Source organism: Trematomus bernacchii, unplaced genomic scaffold (assembly GCF_902827165.1).
Source record: "Trematomus bernacchii unplaced genomic scaffold, fTreBer1.1, whole genome shotgun sequence".
NCBI lineage: Eukaryota > Metazoa > Chordata > Actinopteri > Perciformes > Nototheniidae > Trematomus > Trematomus bernacchii.
This window is the reverse complement of record NW_022988050.1, coordinates 3870209-3884374: the sequence shown is the minus strand read 5'-3', so window position 1 is coordinate 3884374 and position 14166 is coordinate 3870209. Positions and strand designations below refer to the sequence as shown.

The window sequence follows — 14166 nt, the reverse complement described above, 5'->3', positions numbered from 1 at the left end:
GCTTTTATGTTTAAATATACATGTGTATCAGTGAACAACAGATACCAAGGATGCTGGCTGATGAAGAAGACGAAGTAAGCTAAGTAACCAATATAAGGCTTAGCAGGACAGATAAATGTGGGCTCACTATTTGGCAAGCAACCGGTCACAGTTGCCCTGTTTATCTCATGTCTTATACAGTCTTATTAATGATTTATAAAGTGTTCACAACCTAATTAATAAATGAATTACAAACTATTTGTAAACCCTTTATAAGGGTAGTCTTATTGTAAAGTGGTACCGAAAGGTCTAATGAGCCAGAATTAACGAAAAACACAGTGTGTCTTTGAAATGTAACATCATCTATTGACAATAACGGCAAAGTACTTTCAATGTTTTAATGATTTATCACAAAAAGGAAGAAGAAGGATATGTAGAGTCCGTCTTGCAATTGGATCACTTGAGTCGCAATGCCAATACAAGGTCGTAATGCTATAACCGTAAAATATTCTGTACCCCAATTTCTTTTTGACAGAATACAATTTTTTTATGTATCAGTCTATTGATTGATAACCATTTAAAAAAAGAGAATTTGGACAAACAAGTGATTTGTGTCCTTTTTTTGGAGAAAGAAAAACCGTGGTGAATGGAGTTCAAAAGAAACATTTATTTGTTGTTTTGCAATTGGAGTACACAGTGAATCAAACCAATGAAACAAACCAATGAAAAATTAGAAACCACACAAAACCAGATTCTTAGACCAGGTAGACATTAGAGCTAAAGGCTTTTCTCTTGGAAACAAACAGGACCACAAGCTGAAACCATCACCATGTACACAATATGTATTGAGGTTAACATGTTAAATATAACTAACACCATCACCAGTAACCACCATTTCATTACCAGTCACCCAGGGTGTTACATTTCCTTAACATTTTATTTTAAAGATTGCACATTCTAATTGTTGAGTTAAGGGGAACACATTTGTTTTTTTCTTAGTTTGCTTTTAAAACATTGTATAGATTACAATTAAAAACCACTATGTCCATTTGTCACGGTGTGTTTCCGTACCTTCATCTAGACTAGTCTATATCTAAATAAATCCTTTGCCTAACAGATACACAATTATTTTTTTCTGAATAACTTTAGTATGTGAGTGTGTGTGTGATTCTTTATCACTAAGGTCACCTAAAATTAGATAAACAATATTAATATTAATTTAGCATACCTTTAAATGTTGTAGTGAAGGAAAAGAAGCAGAAACATGTTTGATTAGCTTTAAAATTAAGTGGACATGAGCATGAAGAAGTATTTCAGATTCAGTCGCAGGCATATTCAATGGGATCATCTGCATCTGATTCTGTCCCGGTAACTTCCACCTCACACAGTGTCAGGTATCCTTTTCTTCCAGGAATCACAATGTTTACATACTGGCCTTCCATTCCATCGCAAACAAATGTTGTTGAGCTCCCAGCTGCGATAGATGAGATAACAGCACATCTGGTGAAAGAAACAGGAACATGTCAGGAAATGATGTAGATAACCAATTCAATCTTTCCCTGTAACTTTCAGAGGTAAGGTAACATTTGTAAATCTAATATAAGGCAGATAGTGCTGTTACCTGGGATTAGCGTTGCCATTGTCATTGAGGGAATTTCCAACGTGGATCTCAGCACCATTGATCCTTTCATGGCAACAGTCTCCTCTGTTGGTGATGGTGACAGTGTTGATTGTATATCTCTTTAGGAGGTCCAGTCTCCACCAGGGTTTGTTTTGTAGTGATGTGTGTGTACAGGATCCCTTTCCATATATGCTAGCATCATTTCCATCAATGGCTCTTTCGGGGACACCATTCCACCCCACGGAGGACTGAGTCACTTTTCCACCTTTGGCAATATTAGTAGCTGGACAAAGTAACAACATGTGTTATGAAACATAGTTTGAGTTAATCACAGAAGTTGTACCCGTATTCAACTGACCAGAGATGAAAATGAACATGCAGTTGCCATGTTTGATTTAACTTTTAATGTGACTGTTTGCTTTCTATTAGATCCTTTAATAGTACAATTTACCAGTGTTTCCAGAAGGTTGACCAGTGACTTCCACCTCACACAGTGTCAGGTATCCTTTTCTTCCAGGAATCACAATGTTTACATACTGGCCTTCCATTCCATTGCAAGCAAATGTTTTTGAGGTCCCAGCTGCGATAGACGAGATAACAGCACATCTGGTGAAAAAGAAAAGAAAAAGCAGTTATGACAAAAACTGATTGGTGGGAGAAGATTCAAGATTCAAAGGCTTTAATGTTATATGCACAGTAGCTACAGTGTATAAATGGCAATACAATCTTAAGTCCCAAGCTCCTCCGACATTATCCGCTTTCACACCAAGTAGGCTACTTTGCCGTACTTAGTTCCCAGTACTTAGTCCCGCCGAACTCTTTAGTCCCGTAACTGTCCTAGTAAATCGCGTTCACACAGGAATAAATCCCTGAGGGAAGATTACGCAAATGAAGCCACTGACGTCACTTGTTCTTCTTCTGCTCTGGGTTTACTGGCAGGCCACAAACAACTTCACGGCGTATACTGCCACCCGAAGCCCCGGGTAAATCGCCAGAAGCGCCGACACCTCCTCATCACTCCACCGCTCCAACGTTTTATTTTGTGTTGCCATAAGTTAGTCTCTCTCCGTTGGTGCGCTGAGCTAATGCTAATGCTAATAATGCTAATGCGAGCAAATAAAATGGCGGATCACAAAACCTTTCTGAGTTTTACGGGGCGTGGTTTTGCAATTCGCCCAGCCAATCAGAAATTGGAACCTTTTTCTCCCCAGGAAAGTACCACCTCTCTAGCAAAGACTGAAAAGGGGTGAAAAGGTTCGCAAAAACTTCTAGTTACAGATCTTTTTGGTGTGAACGCAAAATCCCAAGAACTATCGGAACTATTCCTGGGAAAAGTACTCCGGTGTGAAAGCGCCTATTGCCACATAGTTACATAGAAGAACAACATGCATTGATCTCACCATTAGTTTTGATTAAAATACTGATGATTATACTGTTTTAAAGGTAAATGGGTTTCTTCAGGAAATGATGTAGATATCCAATTCAATCTTTCCCTGTAACTTTCAGAGGTAAGGTAACATTTGTAAATCTAATATAAGGCAGATAGTGCTGTTACCTGGGATTAGCGTTGCCATTGTCATTGAGGGAATTTCCAATGTGGATCTCAGCATCATTGATCCTTTCATGGCAACAGTCTCCTCTGTTGGTGATGGTGACAGTGTTGATTTTATATCTCTTTAGGAGGTCCAGTCTCCACCAGGGTTTGTTTTGTAGTGATGTGTGTGTACAGGATCCCTTTCCATATATGCTAGCATCATTTCCATCAATGGCTCTTTCGGGGACACCATTCCACGCCACGGAGGACTGAGTCACTTTTCCACCTTTAGCAATATTAGTAGCTGGACAAAGTAACAACATGTGTTATGAAACATAGTTTGAGTTAATCACAGAAGTTGTACTTGTATTCCTCTGACCAGAGATGAAAATGAACATGCAGTTGCCATGTTTGATTTAATTTTTAATGTGACTATTTGCTTTCTATTAAATCCTTTATAGTACAGGGGGGACTGTGAGCATCTGTGTTGAACATATATATTATAACAATATATTAAAAGTACAATACTAATAATTTATAAGATCGAGGTTTGAATTTAAGTTAAATATTCTATGTCTAAAACAGATTTGGATGTATTTTTTGCAATGTACAAAACACCCTATTGTGTGCACTACCAAGGGGTTTAACCTGTTAAGCCCTGAGCCTGTTTTTCAGGCCTCAGGCTCGAAAATGACATGCCCAGAACAAATGACTATATCTTCACTTCTAAAAGGGGTAAATGAATAATCTTTTTTCTCAAAGCAATGATACACCTGTGAGTTGGCTCCGTTACACTCTATATGAAAAATACGTTTATTGCCATAAATGTTATGATGGATTATCAGTAATCATTTCAAAGTGACACAGAGACATTGGATTAACCTTCAGCAGTGTCTTTATGCGTTTTAATGCCCTTGAACACAACTTTTGATCAGAAAACAGCAAAGGTAAGACGTATTTGCCGTTTCGGCCAAGTAAAGTGAAGTTGTGTGTTGTCTTTACTGGCCTTTGCTGCCGTGAGTTCTGATCGCACAGTGATGATACTTATACCAATGGAATCTGTGGAATATCAGCCTTCATATGATATCTAGTTTGTGCAGATAGCATGAAGTATACAATATCTCTACCTTGAGTTATGTGCTAAGTGCGTTAGAATTTGTTCGCTTAGTGCTAATTCAGACGCTTGGTATTAACCTTGTGTTTAGCTCAAAATGGTTAATATTGTCTGTTAGCTGAGTTTCTTCCCGTTAAGTGGGTACAGTATGACACATTAATAGGTTGTTAAATGTTAAGAAGCCCTGAGACACAGTTTCGTGCAATATTGTTGTGTTTGCCGGCGGGGGCAATTGGGCTTAAGTGGTAGTAAAGCATTTTGTTGGCTTCTTGACTCAATAACAAGTCTTACCAATTTTTGGGTTGCCAAAATGTGAAAATCCCCTTTAAATAATATAAATAAGAATACACTATAGTAAGTCAGCACATAAAGGACTTTAAATGATAGTAAACATTTAAAAAGTGGTTGGTATCCATTTTTTCCAGCAAATAATCAAGTCTGCAGTTTTCAGATTCACCAGAGCAATATTCAGTCTGTTGACAGTGTAAATCAATGTATTTACTGTGAAAATCAACTTACACTGAATGTCCAGCCGAATCAGTGTTGAATTTTGGTCCCCATGCTCATTTTTTGCTATACAGTAGTAGTCACCACTATTGCTTGGTTTGACATTGTTTAAAATCAAGATTGATCCAACATCCTTTTCCTCTTCATCACCTTTGTACCAGGTGTAGTTGGTCACAGGTGGGTTGGCCCGGCTTTTACAAAGCAGAGAAACAGAGCTGCCCTCCAAAAGTGGACCTTTAGGCTCAATGATTATTGTAGTTTCCTTGGGAGGAACTAAATAAAACAAAAATAAATATATTTTTAAATATCGCTGGTCAATATTTATCCTCTGTCTGACTGTTTTTTAATCAGACTTACATTGTACGTCTATCTGAGTGATGGATGAGTTCTCGGTTCCGTATCTGTTACTGACTTTACAGTAAAATTGTCTGTCAACTTCTGACACAGTGGTTGAAAACATTTTCTCCGAACCCACATCGGTCACATGACCTCCATTCACTTTGTACCAAGTGTACATAGCTGGATTGGCATTGCCGTTGCAGGTCAGATTCACCAAGCTGCCCTCTTTTACTGTAGCAGAGTAGCTGACTGATGTGTTCGTTGGAGGATCTGGAAGAGATTATTGAAAATCTAGTAAGCTGTTTTTGTTACCCTTAGACAGAGCCAGGCTAGTTTTCTCACTTGTTGCCAGTCTTTGTGCTGTGCTACGCCAACCAGCTTCTGGCTGTAGTTACATTTTTGTAACACAACTTGATCCAAATACTCTGCAGATTCCCCAGAGGAACATTTCATAACATCACATTATATAAAATGAAGGGAATGATTAAATGTGAACTAAATCAACATCCAACTCAGCAACAAGAAAAGGCCTGAAACATACTCACAAAGAACATGGAGGGTCATAAACTTTTCAAACCGACGGTCGGTGTTGCCAGCTTGTCGTTTGTAGAGAGCGGTGCACGAAAAATGCTGTCCATTGTGGAGGTAAGAAGAGGTGAAGTTCATAACAGAGACCATGGATTCAGATTCATGTTTCTCCTCAATGTCACCTATCCTGGGGGTCCAAGTCAGATCTGGGGGAAGGATGGGACACGGAGCTACAGCCGTGCAGCTCAACGTCACCAGAGCCCCCTCTTCTACCTCCAGCGTAGATGGAGTTATGGTAGGTTGGTCCAGTGCATCTGAGGAGTAAAAAAAAACAAGTAAATGACAAGAGAGAAACCAAAAGATGTGTAAAGTGTAAAAGTAAAAAGACTCAATATTACAAACTTTGAGTGGTGATACGGACTCCTGTTGGAAAGGTGACCTTCAGCCTGTTATCACACTGAATCCTGAAGTAGTAGTTGTAGTCAGAATGGGACGGTGGCATGTTGTAGAAGATGGTGGTGCACTCCTTGTTCTGCAGGTTCCCTGTGAGGTTTCCTTGCAGAATGTTTCCGCTTGCCTGAGCTCCAGTGAGGCTGGAATCAAACACAACTGTTCCGAACGGGCTTCCTCTGATCCAAATTGCTTTGCAGGAATCATCCAGATCTACATCAAACTGCGAGTCGACGTCGAAAGTGCAGGGGACCTTCACACAGGATCCAGTTAGTCCCTCTATTCTCCGAGGCATGGTGATTTCCCACCTGAAGCATAAGCTACCTGAGGTGAAATAAAAGCAATAAATTAAATATCCGCCAAGGTTAACAAAATTGTAAGTATTCAAACAAACAGAAAAATAAGCAAAAATGTAAACTGTCATTATTAAAAGGAAAACAAAATCGTCCAAATTAACAGCACATGCCCACAAAACGTTAATTTAAAACAAAAAAGCATATTTTGCACTATTTTTTATTTTAGGCATTACATTGTTGGAAACCCTACCTTGAAGTAGAAGGAGGAAAACCTTTAAAGCACCCGTCATGCTTTTCTGTCAGCTTGATATTCCTACAGAGGCACCAGACACAAACAACACATACAAAATCTATTCATTTGTATCTACTACAATATGAATAGCTAGTAAAGAAGAATATATGTGTTATAGGGGGGAATTATATTAACTTCACTTCATACTTCACAAAGTAAAATATTGCTACTTATCAAATGTGACGTTTGATATTTGTTGCTGAAAAAATAACCCGGTTTGAGTCATTTCAAGCTTCACACAGTAGAGAAGCTCATTTAAAAACCGCAATGAATACTATTGAAAAGTATGAGTTATAAATAAAATTCATACGTTTAAACTATTGCTTTAACTTGTATTGCAATGTACTCTGACTGGTAACTCACTAAAAAGAGGAAATAATGTCCTCCTTTCAAAGATAATATAACTATTTAAAATGTTTTGCATTTGTTTTGATAGAAATTCTGTAAAGGTATGCACATTATTCTTACAAATAAAAAACAATATATATTATATACTGATAACTATTTAAAATGTTTTGCATATGTTTTGCAAAACATTTTATGTAGAAAGTAATAAAACAAATACAAAACTTATTTAAAGGTGTGTAAATTATTCTTACCACAACCAAACAACATATATGTAACAAAATGACTGAATTAACTAACAAAACAAGTCATTTTATGACTTGCAATCATTTGCGTTTTCTAAAACAATTATCTTACCTTACAGCCAACAATGATGGTCAGCATACGATATTTTCTGTTTCTAGAGAAGAAATAAATACATTATATTTAAATATACAGCTTCATTTAGTATATACAGTACTGATCTATCACACATTTGATAATCGAAAATGAAAAATAAATTAGGTACATGACCACAAACATGTTATATTGGTAAATTGGTAAAGAAAATTGGTAACATAAACATAAGTTTATATATCATTATTTTAACAATTGAAATAAAACGTTTTACTCTCTTTCACTAAATTATGCATATCTATATATACGTGAAGCTTATTTTTTTATCAAAATCAAGAATCTTGAGGATTATCTCACATTTCTAGCGAGAATGCAAATACAGTTCTTACTGTACAACCTATTTTTGGTTAATTTATTTTAGCATACTAATGATTAGTCATTTGCTATTACCATTCCGAAATGTAAAGTGATACTTTATTTAGTTAATTTTTTACTGATATAATTACAAATCGAAAATAAAAGGAACAGTGAAGCTGATCAGAGAACAGACGTACCTGGAAGCTCTCCAGCACACTGGAAATAGTTCCGATCTGAATCCTTTTATCCTTATATGCAGGTCATTATTGACAAATGCTTGTTTAATGGAAACCCTGCTCAAATATTATTTTTGTATAATATCCTTTCGCAGGGCACACCTGTGTTTGCTCAAATAATGGTCTAGGCGTTAAAGAGGTTGTATAAACTTTCAAGTTCAAACAGTACAAGTGTTTTGGTGCAAGGCATATCAAATACATGTTACAAATTAAGAAACAATAAAAGAAAACAGAAACTCATACCTGTAATAACATTAATAAATGTAAGTTTACATTTCTTTCTTTATAATTATTTACCACACATGAATAACAGAATTATTTACGAGACTTAAGTTCTTACTAAACAACTATTCAGAATATAATACATGAATTCTCTGTTAACAGTTACTGTATGTTGAAATGTGTTTTGAGCTACTGATCACAAGTGGAATGTGCTAAATGCAAATGTGACCACTTGCCAAGTTGGTCTGGGATGCATTTGACTAAATACAGTATTGTTGATAGTGTAAATGTTGCAACCTGTGTGTGTGTGTGTGTGTGTGTGTGTGTGTGTGTGTGTGTGTGTGTGTGTGTGTGTGTGTGTGTGTGTGTGTGTGTGTGTGTGTGTGTGTGTGTGTGCAGGTGTGCAAGTGTGCACATGTGCAGGTATTGGTGTGTGTGTGTGTGTGTGTGTGTGTGTGTGTGTGTGTGTGTGTGTGTGTGTGTGTGTGTGTGTGTGTGTGTGTGTGTGTGTGTGTGTGTGTGTGCGTGTGTGTGTGTTTGTGACATTGACATGCTTGCTATAAAGGGGAAACTACATTTGTCCGGCTTGTTTTTCTAATGATGCCTCGTTCTGCTGATCTGACTTGTCGATTCTACTGTTTGTCTTGTATGCCTGACGTGTGTCTGTGCGTAATACTTGCATTCGTTTCTGTGAACATGTCTCTTTGTTTGTTCTGTCTCTATTATTTCAAGTATCTTGTCATACTGTGCAATCTGAACAATGTGTTTGCCCAGCTACTTCCTGTAATTAAACACCTCTATATCCTGGTGATTCATTTACATAGCACCTTAGTTAGTACGGTGGCCCTGAAGTGCAAGACACCACGGCATTTCAGAAAACACCGCAGCATTTCAGAAAACACTACAGCATTTCAGAAAACACCGCAGCATTTCAGAAAACACCGCAGCATTTCAGAAAACACCACAGCATTTCAGAAAACACCACAGCATTTCAGAAAACACCGCAGCATTTCAGAAAACACCACAGCATTTCAGAAAACACTACAGCATTTCAGAAAACACCACAGCATTTCAGAAAACACCACAGCATTTCAGAAAACACCACAGCATTTCAGAAAACACCACAGCATTTCAGAAAACACAACAGCATTTCAGAAAACGCCACAGCATTTCACATTGGACGGAAATGGTATTCCTTTAGGGAGAACACTTCTTGTTTGTGATTGGACAGAGCCAGCCAGAGAAGCACTGCTGTGATTGGTTATTTTTGCTGCCAGTCAAGAAATGACGCTTCGTGATTGGTCACCACCCGACAGCGCAACATGTCCCAACACATCAACCGAACCGTTAGCTGTTAGCACTCAGAGCTCACAGCTCCTCATATCTGTTCAGAAACTGGACAAAAGTTAAACATATACAAAACACAGACTGTCTATGTCATGGCGAATACAGTCGCTGCTTTATTTATGTCTGTATGACGCTGTTGTGAGTGTGGACGGAGCAGCTACAGGCAGGGGCGGACTGGCCATTGGGAATACCGGGAGTTTTCCCGGTGGGCCGGTACTGTGCGTGGGCCGGAGGGCCAAACAATAAAAACATTTAAATAAAAAAAATAATTAAAAAAAATCTTTTTTTTGCCTAAATCCTACCGGCCCACATTTGTAAGTGTTCCGTCCACTCCCTCCCATATTGTAGCTCTTGTTGTTTTATTATTAGGGTCACTTTTCAGTTTCTTCATTACTCCAGTGGCCATTTGATTATGCATGGTATAGATACATTTCCAAAAAGCGCAAAAATAATATGCATGGAGTTCAAAATATTGTTACCAGATACATGCTGGTAGTGTGATGCAAAGCCATTGATTGCCGGAGTCGCCACTTTTAGCTTCACAGCAGTTCCTCAGATCCCTATTTGGTGTGTGCAAAGAACTTTCTTTTGGTTTATTTGTTATGCAAAAATAAGGCGTTAAAATACATCCCAAAAATTACCATAGCAACTAAATGGCTCTGCTCCTTCTGGCCCTACTCCACACCCTTTCTGCTTTCTCTCCCCAGCCTGTCACTCTCTTCTAACATTCTGCCCCTTATTTCTCTATATTGTTAAAGATTTGTAATTGTTCTCTCTATGTACTATACATTTATATTCCTGCGCTACCTCCACTACTTTCACAATTACCCTTTCCAGATCCTCTGTGTCCAAGTTCCTCATAATTTTCTCATGCCTTTCATTTAGCTTCTCTTCTGCATACTCATTCTTTCTGAGCTCCCTTCGGTCAAATGCTGCATATCGTGGTACTTGGACATCCTGTGTGACCTTTTTCTTCTGTCCCATCTGTCTGTCTTCACATTCCCCCACCTATCATTGCCTTTTTATTAATTGTCTGCTCTATACACATATTTTACGTGTGTGTGTGTGTGTGTGTGTGTGTGTGTGTGTGCGTGTGTGTGTGTGTGTGTGTGTGTGTGTGTGTGTGTGTGTGTGTGTGTGTGTGTGTGTGTGTGTGTGTGTGTGTGTGTGTGTGTGTGTGTGTTTGTGACATTGACATGCTTGCTATAAAGGGGAAACTACATTTGTCCGGCTTGTTTTTCTAATGATGCCTCGTTCTGCTGATCTGACTTGTCGATTCTACTGTTTGTCTTGTATGCCTGACGTGTGTCTGTGCGTAATACTTGCATTTGTTTCTGTGAACATGTCTCTTTGTTTGTTCTGTCTCTATTATTTCAAGTATCTTGTCATACTGGGCAATCTGAACAATGTGTTTGCCCAGCTACTTCCTGTAATTAAAAACCTCTATATCCTGGTGATTCATTTACATAGCACCTTAGTTAGTACGGTGGCCCTGAAGTGCAAGACACCACGGCATTTCAGAAAACACCGCAGCATTTCAGAAAACACCACAGCATTTCAGAAAACACCACAGCATTTCAGAAAACACCACAGCATTTCACATTGGACGGAAAGGGTATTCCTTTAGGGAGAACACTTCTTGTTTGTGATTGGACAGAGCCAGAGAAGCACTGCTGTGATTGGTTGTTTTTGCTGCCAGTCAAGAAATGATGCTTCGTGATTGGTCACCACCCGACAGCGCAACATGTCCCAACACATCAACCGAACCGTTAGCTGTTACACTCAGAGCTCACAGCTCCTCATATCTGTTCAGAAACTGGACAAAAGTTAAACATATACAAAACACAGACTGTCTATATATGTCATGGCGAATACAGTCGCTGCTTTATTTATGTCTGTATGACGCTGTTGTGAGTGTGGACGGAGCAGCTACAGGCAGGGGCGGACTGGCCATTGGGAATACCGGGAGTTCTCCCGGTGGGCCGGTGCTGTGCGTGGGCCGGAGGGCTAAAAATAAAAAATAAAAAAATAGGCTCAGGAGTGAGTGACTGAGAGACCTAGCATGGCAGTTGCTTACAGATGGATAAACAAGCTCCAAAGCGTGAAGCAGAGTTCCCGTTAGCCCGTAATTACCGGACTATGACCGGTAAAATATGCTGAAGACCGGCAAATCTAAATCTCTCCGGTCAAAATGTCCGGTCAAAATAATTTCCCTTTAGCGCAATACTGCATCAGTTGCGCCACTTATGTGACAGATAAGAAGAGTATGTGACAGACAAAAGAGTATGTGACAGACAGGAATAGTCAATTATAATGTCTAACACTTAAAGGTGGGGTAGGTAAGTTTGAGAAACCGGCTCGAGATCGCTACAATTTGAAGTAACACAACCGGAGAAAATCTGCCACTTCCTTATAGAGCCCCTCCTCCAACACACACGAACGCGCACATGACCAATGAGGGCACGAGATAAGTTTGTGCACAGATGGAAGGCTGACAGGCAGGTAGGCCATCCAGTTATTTTAGCCGGGCCGGCTAAAATGATTGGTCGTGCTTTTTACAGTATTACGGCTTCCACAGATGACATTTATTTATGGATTTTTTGTCAAAGCACTTAAGATATTCATTGCTATCGGGATGTTAAGAGCATTCCATGGAATATAACAAAAAGTGTATCTCGAGCCGGTTTCTCAAACTTACCTACCCTACCTTTAATGTGGAGTAAGAGATGGGGTATGGGGTGATTGTGCGTTGATCTGTTGGTAATGCCTCGGGGTTCCGGTGGGCATGTAAACAAATGCATAATGCTGCGCTATACTTTGTGGCCTCACCCGGTTGCATAGCGACGCTTATTGTTTAGGTCTCTTTTGATAAGCTTAGCAGGTAGTCATATCATTAGCTAGATCTGATCGATATGGACATAAATGCGAGTGAAGTCAAATCTGACGGGAGAGAGAGTTGTCAGGGAAACAGGGTTCAGGGGGAGTGGCTGTACCCGTAGGATCGAAAAGGGGGAAGTGACGTCTGACTCAGAGGTCGCGCAGCTGTGGAGAAGAACGTGTTGCCCACATTCTGTTACTGAGTTTAGGCTAGTTAGCTAGCAGGTTTATTGTTTTGGGTGCAGTCACTTTTGCCTCCACTTGCTGTTCAAATAAATGTTGAAAGAAAAAGTAAATCTGTTTACAGTTCTGCTCTCAAAGTGCACCAGATTGATGCATTTAACTTCAACATTTAAAAATAAATCTTCCCGGGGGAGCATGCCCCCGGACCCCCCTAGAGAAGGTGAGGTCCACCACCTGCCCACACCCCCTGTTAAATTGTCTCACCCACATTGAGGATGCTTCCTACGCCCATGTTTTATTCCATGTGTCAAGTCAGGCAAATTGGTCCAAATGTTATTGCATCAATGATCTGTTAAAGATCACAAAATATATGCTGTAACTATTTTTGCTCTAGGCAACTCAAGGGCTCAGGTAATGTGATTACTATATGAATAATGGTCCAAAATAACATAAAATGCATGCAAGTAACATACTTTCGTCGCCAGCCGGCCGATACATGCCGCGCATTAAGTGGGCCTGTCTGTCAATTAATCCCCGGGCCACTTTTTCCCCCCAGTCCGCCCCTGGCTACAGGTTAGTTTAGCCTGATCGATCCGCCCCCTCTCCAGCACGTCTTGTTTGAATGACAGTAAAAACAATGAAATAATGCTTTGACAAGTCTGCAGACAAGACGGCAGGCGAAAAGCTTTTAAAATGCGTGTTTTCTGAATGGAATTGGATCCATCAGGCTAAGCTAACCTGTAGCTGCTCCGTCCACACTCACAACAACGTCATACAGACATAAATAAAGCAGCGACTGTACTCGCCATGACACAGACAGTCTGTGGTTTGTACATGTTTAACTTTTGTCCAGTTTCTGAACAGATATGAGGAGCTGTGAGCTGTGAGTGTTAACAGCTAACGGCTGAGGTTGTGGGACATATTGCGCTGTCGGGTGCTGACCAATCACGAAGCGTGATTTCTTGACTGGCAGCAAAAATAACCAATCACAGCAGTGCTTCTCTGGCTGGCTCTGTCCAATCACAAACAAGAAGTGTTCTCCCTAAAGGAATACCCTTTCCGTCCAATGTGAAATGCTGTGGTGTTTTCTGAAATGCTGTTGTGTTTTCTGAAATGCTGTGGCGTTTTCTGAAATGCTATAGTGTTTTCTGAAATGCTGTGGCGTTTTCTGAAATGCTGTGGTGTTTTGTGAAATGCTGCGGCGTTTCCTGAAATGCTGTGGTGTTTTCTGAAATGCTGCGGTGTTTCCTGAAATGCTGTTGTGTTTTCTGAAATGCTGTGGCGTTTTCTGAAATGCTATAGTGTTTTCTGAAATGCTGTGGCGTTTTCTGAAATGCTATAGTGTTTTCTGAAATGCTGTGGCGTTTTCTGAAATGCTGTGGTGTTTTGTGAAATGCTGCGGCGTTTCCTGAAATGCTGTTGTGTTTTCTGAAATGCTGTTGTGTTTTCTGAAATGCTGTGGTGTTTTGTGAAATGCTGTGGTGTTTTCTGAAATGCTGCGGCGTTTCCTGAAATGCTGCGGCGTTTCCTGAAATGCTGTTGTGTTTCCTGAAATGCTGTTGTGTTTTCTGAAATGCTGTGGTGTTTTCTGAAATGCTGTGGT

General features: G+C 39.6%; 1 protein-coding gene across 2 annotated transcripts; it reads right to left on the bottom strand.

Moving 5' to 3' along the window:
• Positions 1-626: 626 nt before the first annotated feature.
• LOC117473866 (myelin-associated glycoprotein-like) lies at positions 627-7941 on the bottom strand. Of its 2 annotated transcripts, XM_034119797.1 has the most exons (11): positions 7896-7941; positions 7363-7405; positions 6619-6681; positions 6025-6396; positions 5640-5936; positions 5113-5364; positions 4768-5028; positions 3156-3438; positions 2052-2206; positions 1601-1883; positions 627-1479 (listed from the first exon to the last, which is right to left on the bottom strand). In XM_034119797.1, the coding sequence occupies exons 3-11, from the start codon at positions 6656-6658 to the stop codon at positions 1299-1301; spliced, it is 2124 nt and encodes a 707-aa protein (XP_033975688.1). In that variant the 5' UTR covers positions 6659-6681; positions 7363-7405; positions 7896-7941; the 3' UTR covers positions 627-1298. The 2 variants fall into 2 exon arrangements, with proteins under 2 accessions (XP_033975688.1, XP_033975689.1); XM_034119798.1 differs by lacking the exon at positions 7896-7941 and having other exon boundaries at positions 7368-7402.
• Positions 7942-14166: the final 6225 nt, after the last annotated feature.

Excerpts from the sequence above, each read along its gene's own strand:
- LOC117473866 (XM_034119797.1), bottom strand. The coding sequence starts at position 6,658 with ATGACGGGTGCTTTAAAGGTTTTCCTCCTTCTACTTCAAG. Across the intron at positions 5,365-5,639 it reads TATGACCCTCCATGTTCTTT|ATCCTCCAACGAACACATCA; the intron begins GTGAGTATGTTT and ends AATCTCTTCCAG. Across the intron at positions 5,029-5,112 it reads CACTCAGATAGACGTACAAT|TTCCTCCCAAGGAAACTACA; the intron begins GTAAGTCTGATT and ends TGTTTTATTTAG.